Genomic DNA, 22,330 nt, shown 5'->3' with positions numbered 1-22,330 from the left:
CTTTCTGTCGGTCTCTCGACGATGTGTCGAGAAAGACAGATGGGGTTACCTATGAAAAACACCACAACGCTGTATCGCGTCACAATCTCTACTGAAGCAACGGTAACAGGCCTGGGCTTGTCAGCTCGAAGCTTCGTGAAACTGTAACCTTCCAGTGTGGTGGTCGGGGGGTTCATGAGCTTTCTTGGAGAAAGATGGGTACAGCCCTGACCGGTAACCTTTCACAGAAGGAAGCCTTAGCTCTCTACTGGCGAGAGGCCATCCGGCTCGGGTTTACACCGGGTAAGCGCAACTTCCTTAATTAGGGATGCACTGCAGAGGCCACCTCCTACCTGTGGGGAGGAATACGGTGGACATAGGTATGGTCTCGTCCTTGGAGGAGAACGCATGGAAAGTCTCTCGGTTGACCTGTAGTGCCAATCGATCTAGGTGCCGGAGCACAAGGTCCCTTTGTGTACATAACAGATCTCGCGAGAGTGCCAAGATAAGCCAGTAATTGAGATAGTTTAGCACCCGCACACCTTCCTCACCTCAGGGAGATAGGGCGGCTTCCACGATCTTCGTGAAGACCGTGGGGACAGGGACAGACCGAAAGGGAGAACAAGTCGATTGCCACGAAACCAATCCTGACACCTGATGGAGGTCAGGATGCGCCTCTGCGTGAGCATCCTGAACGGCAGCTTGTAAAGGTGCTTTGATCAGGGTACGCAGACCTATGGGGCGCGACCCATCGTCTTTCTTGGGAACGATAAAGTGCGGGCTGTATCCCACTGAACATCTTGGTTTTGAGGGACGAACTCGATGCCTGTTTCGCCAGACGGGTGGTGACCTCTACCCGAAGTACGGAGGCCACCCTGCCTCAGACAGAGGGAGAGAGGATGCCCCGAAACTTGGGAGAGTCTCTGGTGAATTGGATCGAGTAACCAAGTCGGACCGCCCTCATTAGCCACCGAGACAGTGTGGGCAGCTCTCGAGCTCCCACGGGGGGGTTTCGTCGGCTGGCGGAGCTATACATATGTCGCGGGGGTCCCTGGAGGGAAGGTTAGCTCCCCCTTTTGATTGCGTGCCTGAGGATCCGGACGGTATGCCAGCATCGGTTGGGGAACATTCAGAAGAGCGAATCGGGCTGTGATCGACCCGTGAGCACTTGGCTGGCGGGTTTACGTTCACAGAGGTCCCTACATCACTAACACTGCACAGCCACCCATGAACGCAACTTCTGTATGACCATCTGCCTGAAGTGCAGATAAGACATGTCAACGAAAGCTGCCTCAGTGTGCTGGACGCCCAGACACTCGACGCAGCTATCGTGTCAACCCCCCTCCTCGATGAGAGCACCCAAGAGAACAGCGAGACATGCCGCGCTGGAGAATGCTCAGTCCTGAAAAGGACTTTTTAGAAAAAATCTCTAACACCTCCGGAACCGCGGAGACGCCCAGGGGAAGGTCGCTGCAGGTAGGGACGATTCGCTGCTCTGCGTCGTAGATCCGGCAATATAGAAGAAGAATTTGTTGAATTCGTTTTTTTCGTAGTCATGAGGGAAGCCTCTGAAGAACAAAAGGTAAATGAATGCTGCACGCCGGCTTCCTTTTATACCGGACATCCGGGGGCTGAGACCGGCATGCAAATTTCATTCGCCAAATTTCAATGGCTTTTCTCTAGTAGTCAGAGTTGATTGGTTCTCAAGGGCGAACCCCATCTGCCGTTCTCGACACAACGTCGAGAGACCAACAGAAAGGGAACTCCTTTTTCCGAAGCCAGCACGGTTTATTTTATGTATAAACATTTTTTTTTTTTTTTTGGAGCCTCAGAGCTCTCAAAGCGAACCAACCGTATTGAGGCATTCTGCCTGTTTTCCAGTGATGGAACATCAGGCTGAGCTGTAATGAAGCAGGGTTCCTGTCTGATGTCAGATGGCTCATAAACAGCTTTTTAGCCTGGGCTAATGATGGCAAACTGTGGTATCTACACTAAACAGTTGCCGCTCAGCAGCTTTCTGCTGCAGAGTGTGTAGGTGGTTCATTAGTGCTTTTAAATGTAGAACAAAGCCATATAACTCGTAAATATACTCATTTCACAAACCTGGCATTGGAAGATCCGCATTGACGTCATGGCTCAAACAAGACAGTGGTGTAACGGACGGCCACGCACTTTCCCACAAAAAAATCTTATTTTTGATGTGAATAATTGGGACTGGTGATCACAGTCATTTTTTTGTCGTTGTTGTTATCCAGTCTTAATTGTGAATATCTACAAATGTCCTGGAACGTAATAATCGTAGCATTCTTTGATAAATAAGTAAGATAAAATATCTCCAAAAAGGTCTCTGAGTATCACAACTGTATTTAAGCCATGCCTGTGCCATGAATACGGTGCAAAGTATTGTTTTACTCCGTACCGAGAATGTCACTGTTCATTGCCATTGTCTGTGTACCTTGTTTTGACCATTGTGCCTTGATTATTGGATTCCTGCTTTTGGATTACCCTCTTATTTTGTCGTTTGGCTGGACTGTCTCATGGTTTATGGATTTACCTGCCAGCCCTTGACTACGTTTTGCCTGTTGTTTTGGATTGTTTGCCAATTGGTTTTTAATAAACCACTAAACTTGCAACCTTCTTGTTTGTTACAAATTCATTACCTGCGTGACATTTTGTGGTAACAAATTTTTACATAGGCCTAAATATTGACAAACAATGTATTTATCTATGGATATATATATTATGTCAATGAAATAATGAGACATTTAACAATCAGTCAGATCGATCAGTTCTGACTTTTATTTATTTATTTAAAAAATATATATATATCTTCTAACTTAACTCTGTATTCTGTGTTAGGCTATATGAGACCACTCTTTTTGATTCCACATATGCTTTTCGTTATCCTCATGCTGTCCCAATCGTTTCCATTGTTCACCCCATCTGTAAGTTGCTTTGGATAGAAGCGTCTGCTAAATGAATACATGTAAATGTAATAAAAACATGTGTTGCTGTGTTGGTCAGGTCCCTGCTCTCTCATGCATGAAACACAGCTGTATTTTAAGTCTGTGCTGGTAATTTAGTCTCCTTATATCTTTCTGTGATTTGCGTTTGGTGGTTAAATGTCTGCAACGGACTTGTGTGTGAGGAGAAACGGTGAAACCCGGTGAAATCATGGGCCCCTAGGCTGCTCTTTGGGTGAGGCCCCCCCTAAGGTAGCTTTCAAGTGCCTTTAACGCTTGCAGTTTAGTTCGGAACTGAGCACGGTTTGCATGAAAAATTGCTACTGTAAAAGCTGTTACGCGAATTCAGGTGCGCACATGGGTATGGAACCCTGCGCATGCGCTTCAGGCTATTATACTGTGTTTACTTCAATCAAACACATGATTGCATTGGTAATTTTACACGATTGAGCCTGCATTGTTTTACGCATTGCGAGTGAAATCAGAGTGGCAAATCTACGGTAATATGATGTTTCCAGATTTAAAAATAAACGATAAATATTTTGTTTGCAAGCAGCAGAAAGCTCTGTATGGGACGGTGTCGACCGAGGGATTTCTGCCGGCGTACAGCATGTTTTATTCAATTGTTTCCAAGGGAAACACAGTGTTTTTTGAAAACGCGGGCAGCTGGTGTATTTTTTCCACGTAAAATCGCCTTGGTGGACACAGCCCTTTAAAGAGCTGCATCAAGTGTATAATAAGCACAAGATATTGACCCATGTTCTGTTTACTATCATGTGTCATGCACGTTCGTGATGACGTAAGATGAGTGCAAACACACCAGGGTTCGATAGAATCAAGCTGAGACACAAACCAACGTTGCGAGGGGCACAGAACGATATCACTCGGATACACACACATCAAATACTACAGTGTTTCCTCTACATTCCTGGTTACTTTGCAACGGCAAACACGACGAAAGCGCAAGCTCCAGTTTTACACAAGCATACACAAAATGTGAACGGCCCCTAAAAATCTTTACTGAGACAAAATCACTGTGCATTACATACTGTAAACTGTGTATAAAACAACCCAATGATTAAAAAACAATCTGTATTCGTGTCATCTAAGCAATAACCGGCTTATTTTAAAAAATATGTCTTATGGGCCAATTAGGGTCTATTCTTTTGTATCCGCTGAAGTAAATTAATAATAAAAATCTAACCAATCATAGGCCTCTAAACAGGCTGGGCCCCTAGGCTGCAGCCTAGGCAAGCCTGTGCGTTAATTTGTACTGCATTAAAGCTTTTTTTTTTTTTTAAACATAATGTACCTAAGTGGCGTTTAGAATATATCTTCTCATGTTGTTGATATTGTATGTACTTAAAATCTTTTTTCAAATAGTTTAGGTTTCATTGGCAACTACAGCTCAATTTAAAAACATAACCAGAACCTATAGAGCTGTACCCTGGCATTTCAAGTCGGATGTACGTCACAAGGTTACGTGCAAGTAGTCCAATGGTTTTGACACAAAAAGATAGGGTCTACTAAGTGGCATAGCACTGGAAAGATGCACGATATTGAAATGCATGAATTCCACTGATTTGAATATATGGTAAAGGGGCCCTGAGACCACTCTTGTGGGAGGGCTACTGCAGTTTAAGTAACCCCACTGAAACAAGACTAACCTGCTTGTACACTGGGATACAATGGATGTTTGTTTTGGGGTTATTTTTTTATATATTTTTTTTAATAAACACTTTGCCAATGTGTGTACTTTGTGTATGTTATTATCTTGGTTCTTAGTTATGTTATGTTAGTTATGTTAGTTATGTTTTGTTTTCAGAACTGCAATCTTCACTTTTCTGCAACATTCATTGTTTCTAATCTAAAATTTGTCAGTTTACGTGGTTAATGCACATAAATTTCTATTTACAGTTCATTTGTCTCCAAGACAACTTAAAAAAGTTTCAAATTCATTTATGGAAATATTTATTGCATGTCTGTAAGCCTAATGTAAAAATGCTGTCAGAGCTCTGCTTGAGAACACCAGAATGTGTGCAGGGTGTTGAAATGACCACCCTTGAGGAGAAAAAAAACTATTTATCTCTTAAGAATTACACATTATTGTCAGCACCAGTGCACAAGGTGGGAATTATTGAAAGCTCCATGAGGTACACTGAGGCCATTAACCTCATCATAGGATGGACTTCTGTTAGACAAAGATCATTTCACACAGACCATTTGCATATTAATTTCTGCATTTTTTCTGTTGAATATTTGTGTTTGTTTAGCAGAAATACATAATAGCAATTAAATTCAAACCCTAAGGCAACTACAGATTTGGTTTGTGTGCATCTAAATGCATGCGTTTGTGTGTCATTTCTCTTTGATAAAAATCTGACCGGTTTCTAAACAGACTTTTGGTTTTTAATGTAAAGAAAAGTGGAGAGAAACTGAAATGGCATAAAATCTTAAAAGGAACTGCTTTCAAGAATGCGTGAGGACAGTGGGTTTTTTAAGTCACATGGCACGTTCACCAAGTCATGGCTCCAACAGATACGCCTTCTTTGTGTTTCTGGGCACATTATAGGGGAGCCCTGTCATTGACAGCTTTATCCATTGAAATTGATTTTATTCACCGTAAATCAGATTTCATCAGATTGAATAACCCATGTTAAACGGAGCTCCTTTATCACTGGAGGGAAGATATAACTGAAGCAGACAAGAGATCATTATCACTTCCTATTTAGACATTAGACGTTCACTTCCTCCATCATTCTTGCTCTTTCTCAGCACTTTCTCTTTTATTTCTCTCCTCTCCGGTTGTAAGTTCCCACACTTTGGATCAATTATATCAACATGAATTATAGCGGGCTAACAAAGAGCATCCATTTTCTTTGCAGACTCACAAGTTGCCCCACCATAATTCTCTCTCTCTCACACACTCAAACACACCCTCCCACATACTCACACACAACTCGAGCACAGCGAGTGCACTTTCCATAATGCACCAGCTCGCACTGACTATGGGTGTCATTGGAGTTTAATATTGCTAAGAAATATGATACGCATAAAAAGAAAGTGCAGAATGAAGGGGAAAGAGAGAGGATGTTGAGATGAAAGATGTATTTAGAGAGAGAGTGAGTGAGTGAGTGAGTGAGTGAGTGAGTGAGTGAGTGCATTCATTTCATTTCGGTGTCAAAGAGGTGAAAGTAAAGTCATGCAGACACTTCCGAGGTGAGTTTGTTTTGTAAGAATGAACTATAATCCAGTCGCCACCTCTCAAGCTGTGTTTAAACACACATTACGAGGCTTTTGCTATTTACTTGAATTCCTTGTCATTTCTGCAAATCTTGTACCCCCTTTAATTTGTTCACCCCCTCTCATTATGTACTCCGAACAGCCTCCATTAGTGAACTAACCATCTCTGTAAATCTTGTTTTCCTGCATTTTGATCACTCTGCATGTTATTTATTTTATTGTTCAGCACTTGTTGGAGAGAAAATTGATGCAAAATTCTGCAGCATAGCCCTATGTTAAAGGAACAGTTAAGTCAAAACTGAAAATTCTGTCTTCACCCCTGAGTTGTTCCAAATTGATATAAATGTCTTTGTTCAGGTGAACACAGAGAAAGATATTTGAAAGAATGCTTGTAACCAAACATTTTTTGGCCACTATTGACTGCCATATTAGGAAAAAAGGCTTTATACATGTATATGCTCTGTTGAACACAACAAAATATATTTTGAAGAATGTAGGAAAGAAGTATTTGGTTACATGGATTCTTCCAAATATCTTTCTCTGTATTCATCGGAACATAGACATGTATACAAATTTGGAACAACTCAAGGGTAAGAAAAGGATCACAGAATGATTATTTTGGGCTTAACTCTCCCTTTAAAATGTGTTACAGTTTATGTATTGGTGTATAGACCACAGTGTAATTGTAAACATATTACATTTTTACAATTTTAACAGTGTTAATTACAATATTTGACAATTTAAATGATTCTTTTAATCTACACACTTCATTACTTACTGATTTAAATGTACATTTACATCATTTTCTCAAGCCTTATAAACCTTTCACTCAGCTCATTGCTGTGCATTCTGGCATTATTATCCTTGATAAGGAGTGCTGCCTTAAATTTAGTCCAAAATGGGGTTTTATGATATCTGCAGTTCTGTATATACAGATTCTGTGTGGGCCTGGTCACTAGTACCAAACCAAATCTCTACAACCTGTGATTCTGCAAATATGACCCCTGTGATATCATCTTCATTTCCATGTTTGCTATTCTGTTGCTATGGCCACATGGCTGCAGATCATGTAATAGGCAGTAAGCGTAGGTTTTTTCAACCTTTTTGATAATATTTATTGCGAAAACTCATGGAAAAAGTCTTTTAGAAAGGATTATTTGATTCAAATTCTAAGATTGAAATAATCTTAATGCAAAATGGAGACTGTGTTAATAATGTTGTTCTGTAATACAGTATACTCTTCAAGTTATATATTTGTACTGCCTCTTTAAAACCAGATTTTTTTTGCCAGTCAGAAAGCTGATCATTTTGGTTAATTAACACCACTAAATTTGCAGTATGGCAGAAAATGCATGTGGTGTATCAAATCAGACACGCTCTTCCTGAGGGTTGTGTGAGTCATTTTTCTTTCCCTACCGTCTGCAGACTGCTTTTGAATATCTTTACACATGTGACACAGTGTCAGGAACTGAGTTAGCAACCACACAGCAGCTTTTTTCCTCAGGGGTGTCACTTTCTCTGAGTCGCTCTTCAAGCTTCGGTTTTCCTTCTGTAACTGGATTTTGGAACACAGAAAAAAAGGTGACAATCTCATTCACATTGATCCAGAGCTTCTGGTGTAGCTCAGGGCTTCTGTCTTATTCCAGTTTCTTCATCCTGCTGTGCTTCTCAAAACAAAACAACTGCGACCATCAATTGAGGCCATACAATGCGATGTCTGGATTGTTTTTACACTTGTTTCTGTGAAGAAATAAAATCAGGATGAGATGAATTTGCATGAAGCAATTTTCCAGTTTGCAGGCAGCTTCCTGAGTGTTTGGTTATGGTTATATGGCATCACTTCCGAGAAATCCAGACAGTAGTGTTTTAGAGATGTACAATGCAGAACATCCAATTTATGCCTGATTTTAACACTTATTTTCTTTACATTATCGATATTTGATGAATTACAGTTCCAGTTTTTTCAATAAAACCGTGTTTCTTAACCAGGGGACCAGGGGGCTTTAACAAACTTCCAAAGGGGGTTCAAAATGGCTTTAAACTTATTTAAAATATAACAAAACAAGCATTTAAACAATACAAAAGCAACTGAAAATCAATATATTTGTTGGTGTTTAGTTATTACACACATCTTTCTAGTTATGCTAAGCTTTACAAAATAAGTCAAATTAAATTTGTTTTTTGTTTATTTAGCATTTTTCTTTTTTCGGGCAATGAATCATACAAAAAATTCAAGGAGAAGGCAGAGAGAGTTTATAACAATTATAGCTCTTAAAGGAAAAGTTCACCTTCAAAATGACAATTCTTATTCTTTATTTGCATGCCCTCTTGTCAATTCATACTTGTATTTCTTTCTTTTTTTTGAAGGTGAACTACCCTTTTAAGGGTTACATGTTAAACATGTGCAAAACTGCAATATACTATTGTGGCACTGAAATTTTACCATTATTATCACATGTTTGGTGTTAGCACAATATCAATAATCATAGTTATTAATAGTACAATTATTGTCACAATATTGACACTCTTATAGAGCCAAAGCCCTGTATACAGTTTATAATTGGAAAAAAGTTTTATATGTGTGCGGATACTACTGTATGTCCATGTGCTTGCACAAATTTCGTTTTCCTTGTGAGCTTCTCCCTTTAAAGTCCATGGGTGATCCTTTCCTCTTGTTTCTAGTCTTGATGAGTGAATTGAGAATAGACAGGTGTTAAAAGTCATCTCCTTCGTTTCCAATCCTCTCCTCTGCCCTGCATGGCTCTATTCTCCCCCTTCTAAAGAAGATACACACTTCACATTCTGTACAGAGTTCTCTTTTTTCTTTCACTCTTCTTACTATTTCATTTCTTCTGCGCAGCGTCACATACGGAGAAAAGGCATGATGAATATTTTAACTCACAGAAATGTCACTGAAATAGGCAGAAAGAGAAAAAGATATTGTAACGATTCAAGCGCTGTGTCTTTTTCTTTTAGTGAAACCACGTGAATATGGAGAATGGCTCGGGGGATATTTATAAGCACTCAATGCATTTCCCTTGAAACATACTTTTCAAATCCAAGCAAATAAATCATTAATATTTGAACCTTTTACTGTGGCACAAAGAAAAATATAGCTCGGCACGGTGTATGAATTGTTAATGAGCCAGACGATTGTATCACTCTAATTAGCTGCAAATCGAAGACTTTTACCACTTTAATCTGTATAAAGAGTACACTTTTTGTCGGTTGAAAAATGAATTTGTAGTTTAAATCGTTATGTCTGGTCATTTACCTTTTTATTACAATGTATCTGGTGGATGTTTTGTGACATTTACTTAAATTTACATTAATTCATGTAAACAATGTTTTTAGTGTAATAACATGTTTCAAACAACCTCAGTTTATAAAAACATATATTTGAGGCTCAGAGTCACAGTATGACATGTAAATAAATAATTTGTTTGTGCATATGCTAAATACTCCTGTAGTGTTGTATTTATATCTGCCATATGTTGTGTTGTTTTTTCTGGGGTCAGATAGAAACCATTCACAAAAGAAAAGTGCTTGCTTAAGCTTGATAATATGTTTGTGTGGTTAGATTAAGGGATTCTATTAAAATAATTAACTGAGAAATATTACTAACATTATTTTTTACAAATCATCACTGGGGTCTCCAGGAGCATGAACATAAAACCTTAGCAAAACACAAGGGTTAAAGAGAGTAACAGTTTAACGTGTGTGTGTGCACGCATACATGTGTGTGTGTGTGTGTGTGCTTGCACGTTTAACGCTAAAGGTTTTATATTTCCTATGTGTATTTTTTTCTGCTGGTCTTTGTACAATATTTTAAAGTGTGTTGGTGTGTGTAGGGGGTACCCAGGGGAGCTTTGAAATGTTATAGATTGCTCTGACCCAATTTTTACCTGCATAATTGCAGGAATATGTCATTTTTAGAGTGGTATTTATCACAGGTGTGCTGTGTGAGAGCTCGTGCCTGAAGGCTTTTATTCTACTGCTCCCCTAAATTTGCGCTCAACACACAATCCACTTTCTACCTCAATATATCACTGCCTATTTATATTTACTGGCAAACAGGAAGTTCAGCTTCAGTGTTTTGACTGCCAGTATCACAATACAGGGCATCTCACTGAAGACACAGGAGGTTTTGTAGGACAGAGAGAAATAGGGGTATATATGATCCTTTCCCAATGTGTGTGTGTGTGTGTGTGTTTGTGTGTGTATGTGTCAAGAAACTTTTTGAAGACATTTATGAGGTGGTCTTAACTTGTAACTTCTTTGACGTGTTCAAAATGTATCAGCATGCTTTTGTACAGTAAAACACACATAAAGAATGGTGAATTTATAGCATGAACGACATAAAAATGAAAAATGTTTCCCTGCTCTGATGTGCAAATTCTTCTTCCGTAATCTATGCTTTGAAATAATCAAGGAAGAAAATTCACCTGATGAAGGCAACACACTCAAACTGGCATTACCTCTCGCTAGTTAATTGAGCAATCAGTATGATAATTCCATACAAAATGCTGCTTAGTTCTTAGTTTTAAACTATCTCCACAATAATGTTAATTTAAAATTGGAGCACACCTGAGTTTAATGCGCTCAGACTCATCTCTCTGGTCCTTTTTTCAGAAGAAAAACCGGACGTAAACTCCCTCAATGTTTAATTATTCCAAACGCACCTCTGGGAAAGTCTCAAGGGTTTTAATTAAGTCTGAATTAAAGTTATGTAAATTCCATGTGTAAGCATCAAGTTTCTTTTCCTCTTTTCAAACATAAATTCTTTTAGATAATTTTCCTGGAATGGGGAAAAGAGACAAGCATGTGCTCATGTCAACCAGCCTGTGAGTGGTTCTCTGTGTTATTGGCTATTTTTCTCTTCACCTCTGACACTTTTATGCAATGTCTTTGTCTATTTCTTTCTTCTTATTTTCTGTTTTCTGTTTCATTCGCACTGCATTGCAATAGCAGCTTAAAGGTCATGGGTTTGATTCCCACTAAACACATACGGAAAATGTTAAATGTCTTTTTAAATCAGCCCATTCTCATGAATTGCGTATAAATAACACGAGCTATGCAATATTGTGTAATACGTACGCCAAAGTTTGATTTTGCCTGCATACTACATGCCTATTTTTGCGTGCATATGATACGCCAATTTAGCGTGTGTGCATATTAAACAGCAATTTGTCTCATTAACCTGTCCCCAAACCCTAAACCTAATGTTAGCATGCGTGCATATTATAACCTCTACCCTAAATCAAACCTTAAACCTAACAGTATTAGTTTAATTATTTCAGTGTTTCATCTTCATGTAAGTTTAAAAATGGCTGCTCTCCACCCAGGTGCACGCAAACATTGGCGTATCATATGCATGCAAAATGGAACTTTGGCGTACGTATTACACGATAATGCAACACATGTTATTTATACGCAATTGTTGAGACCGGGTAGTTTAAATAGTCTAAACATAAACAGAACTATAGTCTCAAGACACATTTTCGCCTTTATAGACATTTACATGCTTAGCGAAATTGGTGTAATTGGCAAATATCTACATGCTCAAACCAAGATTTTACATAATAAAATAATACAGTTTAAGCTGTTAGAATGTTATGTTATTATTAAGCATGAGATTGCTCATGTGAAAGCGCTCACTATGTCTCACACATCTAATTAAGTTTGAGAGCTCACATCTGTATTTATATTTGTGGATGACACAGCAAGACTTCCTGTCAGGTGCTTATGGGTCTAATGCTGATTTACAAAACAACGAATTTTGACAAGACTGAATCTCCCTCAGGTCCGGGTTGTTTTCTGTGTAACTCAAAAAATCCATACACGAATGCAATGAATTAAAGTATGCAACTGCTCTGCATAATAAAAAGATAATTGAGCTTCACCTTTCTTTATTCTTTTATATGCAAGAACACACACATTCACACAGTTAATCTAATAACAATCCCTGCGGTTTACAAAAATGACAATGATGTCAAACGAATGATTCTTTCTCTCCTCAGGTTTGAAACAGATCCACGCTCTCACCATTCAAGGCAACTACGAGCTGCGCATAGATCTGGAGGACTTTGAGAACAGCACGGCCTTTGCGCAATATGCTGTGTTTGGAGTTGGATTGTTCTCCGTTGATCCAGAAGATGACGGTTACCCCCTGACCGTCGCTGAATACACTGGAACTGCAGGTATACAATCACACATAATAAACACATACACTCTTAAAAATTAAGGTGCTTAAAATGGTCTTCACAGCGATGCCATAAAAGAAGAATTTTTGTTCCACAAAGAACCATTCAGTCAAATGTTCTTTAAAGAACCGTCTCTTTCTTACCTTTTTATAATCTTCCGATGTTAAAGGTTCTTTATGGAACCAAAAGGTTCTTCTATGGCATCGTATGAACCTTTTGAAGCAACTTTTTTTAAAGAGTGTACAGCACAACTGTAACTGTAATAACCGTGGGTCACTGTCACCATTATTGTACGATTAGTTTGCCTCCGTGTGTTCCAATATTCAAGTTTAACTTTGAAGGACCCGGTATGCAAATCAGTTGAGAAGATTAAATCTCTGTCACCAGTAATAAGTGTTTATTTGTATAGATAATTGGTCCATCTCAGCGTTTGTTGGCATAGACAGAGTAATTAAAGCACTTAATGCACTCATTTAGTCACCCGCTAACACAATATACAGAATAGGTTCATTTTAAACTATGGGATTTGAAACCTGCTTTAAACCCTGAAGCAAGCAAAGTTTTAGCGTTTAAATTGATGTTGACGTAAATGATGTGATGAAAAATGCTGTTGTGGCCGAGAGTGATGGTGAATTTGGACAATATTTGCTTTTATTGCACCCTCAGGTTAGAATAAGGCGGCAAAGGTGTTTGTACAAAAGGAACATAACGCAAAACTTTTAAGGTATTTAGTGAAGAAAATTATATGGCATAAAGGCTAACTAAAGAGTGTCAGGGAATATGGGTTTTATTTAAATATCCAAAAACAAATGCATTAAAAAACTCACTGGAAATAAAGCATATATTGACTACCATTTTTTCTCTTATGAATATTTTTTGATCCTCTTGTGTGGTAATATATTAAGTCATTCTCCTTTATATAAGGACTTTACACATGTTCTGTGTAATTTATTGCCCATTTTTTTTTCAAAACTGAGCTCCAGTTTAAACTCCAAGCACACCACTTTCTAATGCATATTTAATCAAATGTTTTATTAAAAGGTGAAAATGTCAATTGTTCAAAATTGGACATCACTTTTGGCAACTACTCTATTATAGACCGTTTCATCGGACACGTGCGCCTAGACTGCATTTAACTTCCGGTCTTTGTTTGTTTATTGGTTTTGCTAGTTTAATAATATAACTATTTATATTTAATTTATGTTAATGATCATTTATATTATCATTTTGTTGTATAATAATTGTCCTAAATAAATGATTTGTTAAATTTTGTTGAATGTTTATTTTATTAAATAAACAATTTCTTGAGTTGAGGTTGGTATCGCAGGCTAAATTCACAATAATGGAGAGTTAAGTTTAGCCAAGTAACGGTTCTTCTCAGTTTCTTTTGATCGTTATCGGAAATATTTTCTTGGCACTCTATTATTTGTGAATGTGTTTCGGAAGTTAAGAGCAATCCACGAACATGTGCATGCGCATTAACGTTTTTTTATGATGTTGCTTTGTAACCGTCGACATGAAATATATTTCAGATGTATTTTTTAGATTTTAGGTGCAGGCACTATTTTTCTTCTATTTTTAGTTTCTTCAAATTTGCATAAGACAAACAATGCTGTCAGTACGTCTTCAAATATGAGTAAAAATTAAGAGTTTGGATCCAAAATGAGATAACTCTGATTTAAGAAAAAATCTAAAATGTTTTTTATTGTGTTATGTAGCTGTATGTCTTGAGTTATTATGGCTTAAATGAAAACAAACCAACTTGATATAATTGGAATGCACAATAAAAATACATGATTTTAGATATTAATTTGTTTATTTAAACAGACTTATCTCATTTTGAAACCAAACTCTTCAAATGCAATTTAACTTGTTGATATGCTGAAATATTAACCAAAAATTGGGGGAATAGTTACTTGTGGTCTCAGGCGTCTGGACCCGTCAGTATAACATTTCCTCCTAAAAATAACCCACACAAACACACACATGTGTCTAGGTGACCATAAGCCTCCAAATCAATTACTACCATTGACTGAAATGTCAAGAACATAGACAACTGCATCTCCGCCGAGCAGATTGAAAACCTCCTCCTAACCTGTAACAAACATCGAGGATTAAAGAGATAAACAGAAATAGAAAGTGCATTCTGTGTTTGAACCCGAGGACAGGTGGAACGGTAAGGAGAAACAGAGAATATGGAGAGACATAAAACATACCAAGAAAAGAGTGTGAAGGAGAGGTGAGAGAATCCCTGTCTTTACAGCAGGTATATTCAGACGTGAATTGGATCGTGTCCGGAGCGTTTCTGTCAGTAAAGCAGGTGGTCTCGGCTGGACCGCATCTTGGTGCCCTTGAGCTGCTGGCTTTCCTGCACGCTCTCTGACAGTTCTTCCCTAATCACAGAGCCGAGATTATTATTGTGATTATTTGCATCGGAGCTTGACAGGCATCTCCTTTGGACCTGCTTGGTGAGGCCTAATGCATGTCAAAATCCGACAGCGTCAAGGTGACTCCACATTCGCTCCAGCATGTGAGCACAAACTGCACATAGCCGCACATACACACGCAGACCAGCGCTTCGCTACAGCAACTTTTTTATGCGGCATGCACATTTGGCTCAGCTTTTTCAGAAATGGTGTTACCACATCACAACCTAAGGGTTTGCGAGATGGTAATATCCCCTTGACAAATGAATAGTGACTCCCAAGAGCAGGTGAGCGAATCGGGGGGGTTGCAAGGACATGAGTTGATATAAAGCTCCTAATGCAGAAATGTCAAGACATCTATACAAGTATCTTTTCTGTAGGCTCTATGTGACCCTAGTGTGACTAATGGCTTATTTCCATAGCTGTAGACGAAATCTGTCAAGCTTGAAAGACGCGCGTTTCCGGGAGAGAAATTCAGCACTGGTATGCCGTCTAGGATCAGTGCTCGGTTCATTGTCTTTGACGTTAGTGAGAAAAACTGACTGTGAATCAGAAGACAGCAGATGTTCAAGGGCATATGAGAGGAGAGGAATGGGTGCTTATCGCCTTGGAACTGTGTATGAGATCTTTTTCGTTTAGACTGGATGAAAGCAGTGGGTTTTTAACAGGACTATAGAATGGCCAAGAGCTTTAGCACCTCTGCATTATACCATCTGACATTTACTTCTATTGTACTCAACCCAATACAGATCGCTCTCACTTTCTTCTTTTGTCCCCGTCTCTCTCGCCCTCTCTCTCAGTGTACTAGCTCTTTTACAGTTTTGTTTAGAAAAATTCTCTTTACTTTTTGACAAAAAAATTGTTTAGCCCTTTAGCATCAAGTTTTGTTGAGACTCAAAGTCTGTTTGGTTTGGTGTCATCAGAACATTGCTTGTTAACATGAATAAGGACTTTTCATATGATCTACAACAGTTCTCAAACTGGGGGCCGTGGATGGGTCCAGGGGGGAACAGTTTTTGTGCCATTTTATTAAAGATAGAAATTGATCATATATTTGGTGCAATCAAACATCAGAAAAATAAAACTACCAACCAAACAATTTGATGTTAAAGTTTGTAAAGTAAATATGCATAAGATTTTTTGCATTAAGTCTTTATTTGAAGGGCCACAAGGGGATGCACCCTGCACTAAGGGGGGCTTTACAACAAAAAAGTGTGAGGACCACTGATCTGACAATATTCAGTACAGCCACAGAAATTTTGAGTTTTGCCTTAAATCAGCATTTCTGTTAGTTAGTTAGATTTCAAGAGAAAAACCTCAGGAGTAAAAAAGGAAATTATTATTAAGCAATAAATAAGTAATTTTAATTAAACACGTACCTATAAAAAGCGCATTCAGAAAAACTGAAATCATTTTGGAGTGCTCTCTTATTTTCACTGCAGCTATATAAAAATAAAACAGATCCATACTTCTTTTTCAAGACCATATACACTCACCTAAAGGATTATTAGGAACACCTGTTTAATTTCTCATTAATTCAATTATGGTGGTGGTGTTATGGTGTGGGGGATGTTTTCTTGGCACACTTTAGGCCCCTTAGCGCCAGTTGGGCATCGTTTAAATGCCACAGCCTACCTGAGCATTGTTTCTGACCATGTCCATCCCTTTATGACCACCATGTACCCATCCTCTGATGGCTACTTCCAGCAGGATAATGCACCATGTCACACAGCTCAAATCATTTCAAATTGGTTTCTTGAACATGACAATGAGTTCACTGTACTAAAATGGCCCCCACAGTCACCAGATCTCAACCCAATAGAGCATCTTTGGGATGTGGTGGAACGGGAGCTTCGTGCATCCCACAAATCTCCATCAACTGCAAGATGCTATCCTATCAATATGGGCCAACATTTCTAAAGAATGCTTTCAGCACCTTGTTGAATCAATGCCACGTAGAATTAAGGCAGTTCTGAAGGCGAAAGGGGGTCAAACACAGTATTAGTATGGTGTTCCTAATAATCCTTTAGGTGAGTGTATATATTGCAGTTTGATGATATTTTTCAGGAAATTTTGAGAAGTATCACCTTGAGAATTTGTAAAAGACATGACACATTTGTTCAGATAATTATGTGGCAGCATCTGCACATTTGCGTATGTTTGTGTGAGACAGCTTGATGTGGATTATCAGAAATCCAAATTCACCACAGTGTAAGTGTAAGGCATTCTTTCTTTAAAGTGCTGAAATAGATACAGCCTTAAAGGAAGTTAGCATGAGGACAAGAGCGAGGAGAAATCCAGAGAACCAAATTGGGGTTTTTTGTCATGTCAGTGTACACTATTGGTAACGCTACAGGCATAAATCACACTGAAATGAGATAAAATGCTGAAATTGCTCTTGTCATTTGTCTGAGCCATGGAGATGAGGCAGGTTTGCTGGAAACTATCTGCACATCTGTGTCTGTGGTCGTTTGTATTCATTGGTGTGTGTTTGTGTGTGAAATGGGTTTCTGTGTTTCGTAGCACTTATTAAGAATACTGCAAGTCAGCGGCGTTTCAACTTCTATAATTCTCCTTTTCTGCTCTTTTCCTTCTTCTTTTGTGTATATGTGTGTGTTTGCCTAGGTGATTCTTTGCTAAAGCACAACGGAATGAAGTTCACCACAAAGGACAGAGACAACGATCATTCAGAGAACAACTGCGCCTCGTTCTATCACGGCGCCTGGTGGTACCGCAACTGCCACACCTCCAACCTGAACGGCCAATACCTGCGCGGACTGCACACCTCGTACGCCGACGGCATCGAGTGGTCGTCCTGGACGGGATGGCAGTACTCGCTGAAATTCACCGAAATGAAAATCCGGCCAACGCGTGAAGAGAGGGAGGCCAAGTAAAAAGCAACGCTACTATGTGAAGAAGTACAAAAATACATGTTTAAAAGACTTTGATATGGAACTATATGGAAAACAGCAAGGATGTTCGTTGTTTTTCATCTGAAAGAAAGTTTGTGTTGATTGCTTAGCACATCCGTTGGCTGTTTGTTTATTCATTTGGGGGTAAACTCATGCTGTTGTGTGGCTGCTGTAAGCCCTCCATGTTACAATCTTTAATCATAAAACCCTGAAGTTTTCTGGAAACACACCCCAGCACTGACTCAGCTGTTTTGACAACAACCAGAGTGAATCAACTGTACCATTATCTAGGTAATTCATAAATGGCAAAGAAATGGCGGAACGGTTTCTAAAGTCAGTAAAGGGCTTTATGTTATTTTCATACACACACCATTTAAATATAATTAATATGTTAAACTCACCCCATAAACGTGTGGCAGACGCATCTGATGCCTGCATTTACTGTACATCTGCAAAACGTATTATTTTGATTGCTCATCTGCAATAGCCTACGTCTCTGAGACGTCTGCTGTCAGATGTCATTCAGACATCTAGTAGATGTCTGTAAGATCTTTAGCTTACGTCTTACAGACGTACCTGTGCCACTTGGGACACAACCCAAAATCTCCCAAAATCTGTGTTTAAAATAGAATGCTAGTTTAGATATGAAATATGAGGATATTGCAGAAATCAAGCAAAAAATAAGAGAGAGAGAGATAGAGAGAGCAAGAAGTATATTAAAGAGAGTAAAGAGGTTTCTGAGGGAGTTTGTCTCTGTAAGCGGAGCTCATCTATCTGACAGCCCATTAACAAGCACATTGGCCACTTTGTGTGATCGCCATTGCCAAGTGATCATCATCCAGGCTCTTCATCTAACGCATACACAGAAGTAGGCTGGCAGCAGAGGCAGAGATATAAGAAAAATGTGATGCCGTCCACATGTCGCCAGAGTGCGTTTCTGACAGTTTAGTGGAGCTGGAGTGTTCTTCGGGATCTTTTATCGCCTCAATGTACTTGCTGATTGAGTGTTTACTTACCAAACATTCCCTCGAAGACACTTGTACACCCATAGAGTAGGAAATGTGTTACTTGCTCTTTGGACGGAGGGCGTGCGCATACGTGAGATTTTGATTTAAATGAATTGCCCAACTCACCCCAAATTCACTTTTAAAGGGGGGATGCAATGGTGTTTCATGCATTCTGACTTCTTTACAATGTTAAACATGCAGGCTTCTCATCCTTAACATGGTCAACTTGACAAAAACAAGTTGGACGTATGACCTAGTATAGTAGATCTGTGCTCGATACACTCCCCCAGCATTCATAAGTTTTGGAAAGTTTTTTCGAACATGAAAATACAACGAATTGTCCCTTATTGGACAATTCTCCCGGAAAAGCATGCCCACGCGTCAACCAAGGAGAGCGGGAGAAGGAGTATGCACACACGTCACTTTCACTTGTGTGACGAAGAGAGAGCATACGTTTGTGAAGTTCAGCTGTGTTTGTTAGTTCACTGCCTTTGGGTGATGGATGTTATATAATCGGTGGAAACAATGCAGAATTATTTGGAGATCTTTTGAAACTGATAGATGGAGCGGCAGATGCCGGAGAAGAACCGCACGCGGTAACATTTCTCCAACCCCATCCCTCCAGGCATCGTATCTTTTCGGAAATAATCGTACAGCTGTTTCCACAATTATAAATATGATCAAACTAAAGATTCTACTGATATTTGATGGGTACGATACTATACTGTAAGTAACCAAGATTAACACGAGATATGCAGAAAGTGTCTGAGTTACGGCCACTTTAAGTGTAAACACAGACACGTGTATCAGCTCGCTCACTGCCTCCGGCTCACTTTACAAAGGTCAGACGTCTCAGACCTGAATATTGTGCTTTTCCTCAAATATTGCTCTGCTCCCCTCACTTACATCACTCACTTTCTCTTTGTTCTTCTCATCTTCTCATTTGTTCTACCTCCGCTCTCTCTCTCCTGGAGTTTGTTTTCTTTGGTTCCCTGTGGAAGTCGAAAAGGTCAGCGTGTCATTAAGTACAATTACGCTGCTCATTGTTCTTGCGTCTTTGCTCGTTTCTGACTCGTTCCTTTTCTCTCCTCTGTTCTTCTCTTATTCATCCCCCTGTAAACTGAATTATTCCCATTTTTGATAAAGGTCCATTTTCATAATGATGACAGTTTTTAAATTGTGTAATAATGAATTCTGAATGGAGAAATGTACACTGTTACTGTAACACGATTAACACACTAACAAACGTGTTTATTTGATTTTAAGGTGATGTTCAGCATTCATGTAGACATGTGAATGAACTGCAAGTTTGAACACTGATTCTTTCATCTTTTAATTGAAGATTTTCATGAGCAGTTTTTTGACGTTACCTTTATAAATGTACCAAGAGCTTTAAGAAATGTGTAGAATTTCATGTACAGTGTGTGTTTTAGAGACTTTTAGCGCATGTGAAATGTTTTCTTATGGGAAATTGAAAAAAGCACACAAAATAATTGATGTGAGACATACAGGTGAAATCCGTTGATAATGCTAGAATGTATCCATTGTTACATGGCTGGGATCTGAAGAGCCATTGCGTCTGCCAGGATTTATGCTAAAGAACATTTAAAGCTACGAGCACAAATAATGAGCACATTACTACAGAAGGTATACGGCAATATGACAGTAAATGCAACATTTGAGGATGCCGCCGAGAAAATTAAATGGACACTTGAAGACAGAGCGAGCTCTTGATCCCCACACCATCTCTTTCTTTCTGTCTCTGGAGTCTCATCTGACCACACTGCTTAAACTACAAAGTTGCCTCTGTCGCTCTGTGTCTCTGTTCAGTCCTTCCCCTTCTCTTTTGCACTATACCCTCGTCTCATTCTCTCAACTCTGATTTCTTTCTCTCTTTCTGTGGAATTACTCTGCAATCATTCGCTTTTCTTTATGTCATCATTTGCTTCAGAGTTAACCATGCCTGCCTGTTCAGCTGTCAATAACATTTCTTCAGTCGGTTGCCGTGGCAACCATCCTCTGAACGAAAGCTAGCAGACTGAAGAATGAAGGGAAAAGATGTTAAATGATGTAACAATGTCAGGAAATCGAGAAAGGACAAAAGACCAGAAGAAACCAGGAGTGCACATTATAACAGGAAAGATTAATTGTAATTGAGTGAGTGAGTGAGTGAGTGAGTGAGTGAGTGAGTGAGTGAGTGAGTGAGTGAGTGAGTGAGTGAGCAAGCGAGTGATTGAGTGAATGAAGCAAAAAAATAAGTGTAAAGAAGAAAAGTTAATTGTTATTTCTGTCTATGACATTGGATCTTCATATTGTGTGCATATTAAAAAGTCAATAAATAACATTGAAATAAATAGATTTCTGCAATGGCACTGCATGGATTTTGAGATACATCTTCTGTGCGTGTCTTTTCTGTATCTTTGTGTTGTTTTTGTCTTTTTTTTACAAATGTGTCTTTGATTGCATGAACAATTACTAAGTTAAGATCTCATTGTAATGATACTTTGGTGATAACTGAAAACTTCAAAAGGTTATTCAGACGTTAATTCAGTATTTGCAAGAGAGATTATATGAGTTTATTGATTGAATTAATACATTAAATGAACCAGTTAAAGTGACAGTTCAGCCAAAAATAAAAAGTCTGTCATCATTTACTCACCCTCTTTTCATTTCAAACCTGTCTGTCTTTCTTTCCTTCACCGAACACAAAAGAAGAATTTTGGAGAAATGTTGTTAACTGGCACCCACTTACTTGCATTGATATGTGTTTGGTCACCAACATTCTTCAGAACATCTTCTTTTGTGTTCTATGGAGGAAAGAAAGACAAACAGTTTTGATATGACATGTGATATAATTGTTGCACAAAATCACTCTATTTTAGTTATTTATTTATTTTAGGTCAGCCAATAGAAACAAAGAAAAATGCATCGTCACATTTTCTTTATCTGATCCCATTCGATTCAGACTGCAGACCTGTGTAATATGATTCACAAAATTTGATTTCTTTGCTATATGCCGACATCATGGTGGAGCAAACAGTTTTACACACATCACTCCATTCTCCAGAAGGAAATCTTTCCTGCCCTCTCCAGACGTTTTTAATACTTTCAGAGTTTGTGCTGTCGACACATTACATAAGCACACCGTTTTCAATTGCTCCCCCTGGACCTGCTGCCTCAAACATCTCCACTATAAATAAATCTAAATTTATTTCTGCCAGAATCTTTATGTGTACTTTAAAGAAATTGGCAACTGCCAAAGAACATTCTGTTCCCATTTGCCACTTTTTAAAAACAGCATGTGTCTGTCTATGCGGATTTGACCTACATTAATGGTATGAAAACCTTTTTTCTACATTTACTACAACTTGAAGACATCCCAACTGTTGTTATCATTACCATGGCGTATAATAAACTTGCTAAATCTTTTATTAAAATTGATGAATGTATAAAGTTTTCTATGAGTGTTAGATGTAGCTGTAGGGGTAGAAAATATCATTAGCTCAGTATAAAATCCATTAAGCCTTACATTACTCTATGTGCCGTGCTGGATCTGTATGTATGTTTGGGTGGGCAAGAAAGAGAGATGTGATGAAG

General features: G+C 38.7%; 1 protein-coding gene across 2 annotated transcripts in view; it reads left to right on the top strand.

Moving 5' to 3' along the window:
* fibcd1b (fibrinogen C domain containing 1b) overlaps positions 1–21,093 on the top strand; it is a 79,355-nt gene extending 58,262 nt beyond the window's left edge. For both annotated transcript variants that reach the window (XM_056747340.1, XM_056747339.1), the window contains 2 exons: positions 12,206–12,385; positions 17,440–21,093. In XM_056747340.1, the coding sequence (XP_056603318.1) occupies positions 12,206–12,385; positions 17,440–17,708 (449 nt within the window). In that variant the 3' untranslated portion in view covers positions 17,709–21,093. The remainder of the gene's footprint in view (positions 1–12,205; positions 12,386–17,439) is intronic.
* Positions 21,094–22,330: the final 1,237 nt, after the last annotated feature.

The sequence above is a fragment of the Triplophysa dalaica genome, chromosome 4 (assembly GCF_015846415.1).
Source record: "Triplophysa dalaica isolate WHDGS20190420 chromosome 4, ASM1584641v1, whole genome shotgun sequence".
Lineage (NCBI taxonomy): Eukaryota > Metazoa > Chordata > Actinopteri > Cypriniformes > Nemacheilidae > Triplophysa > Triplophysa dalaica.
The sequence above is the reverse complement of the archived record's forward strand: the minus strand, read 5'-3'. Positions and strand labels throughout refer to the sequence as shown.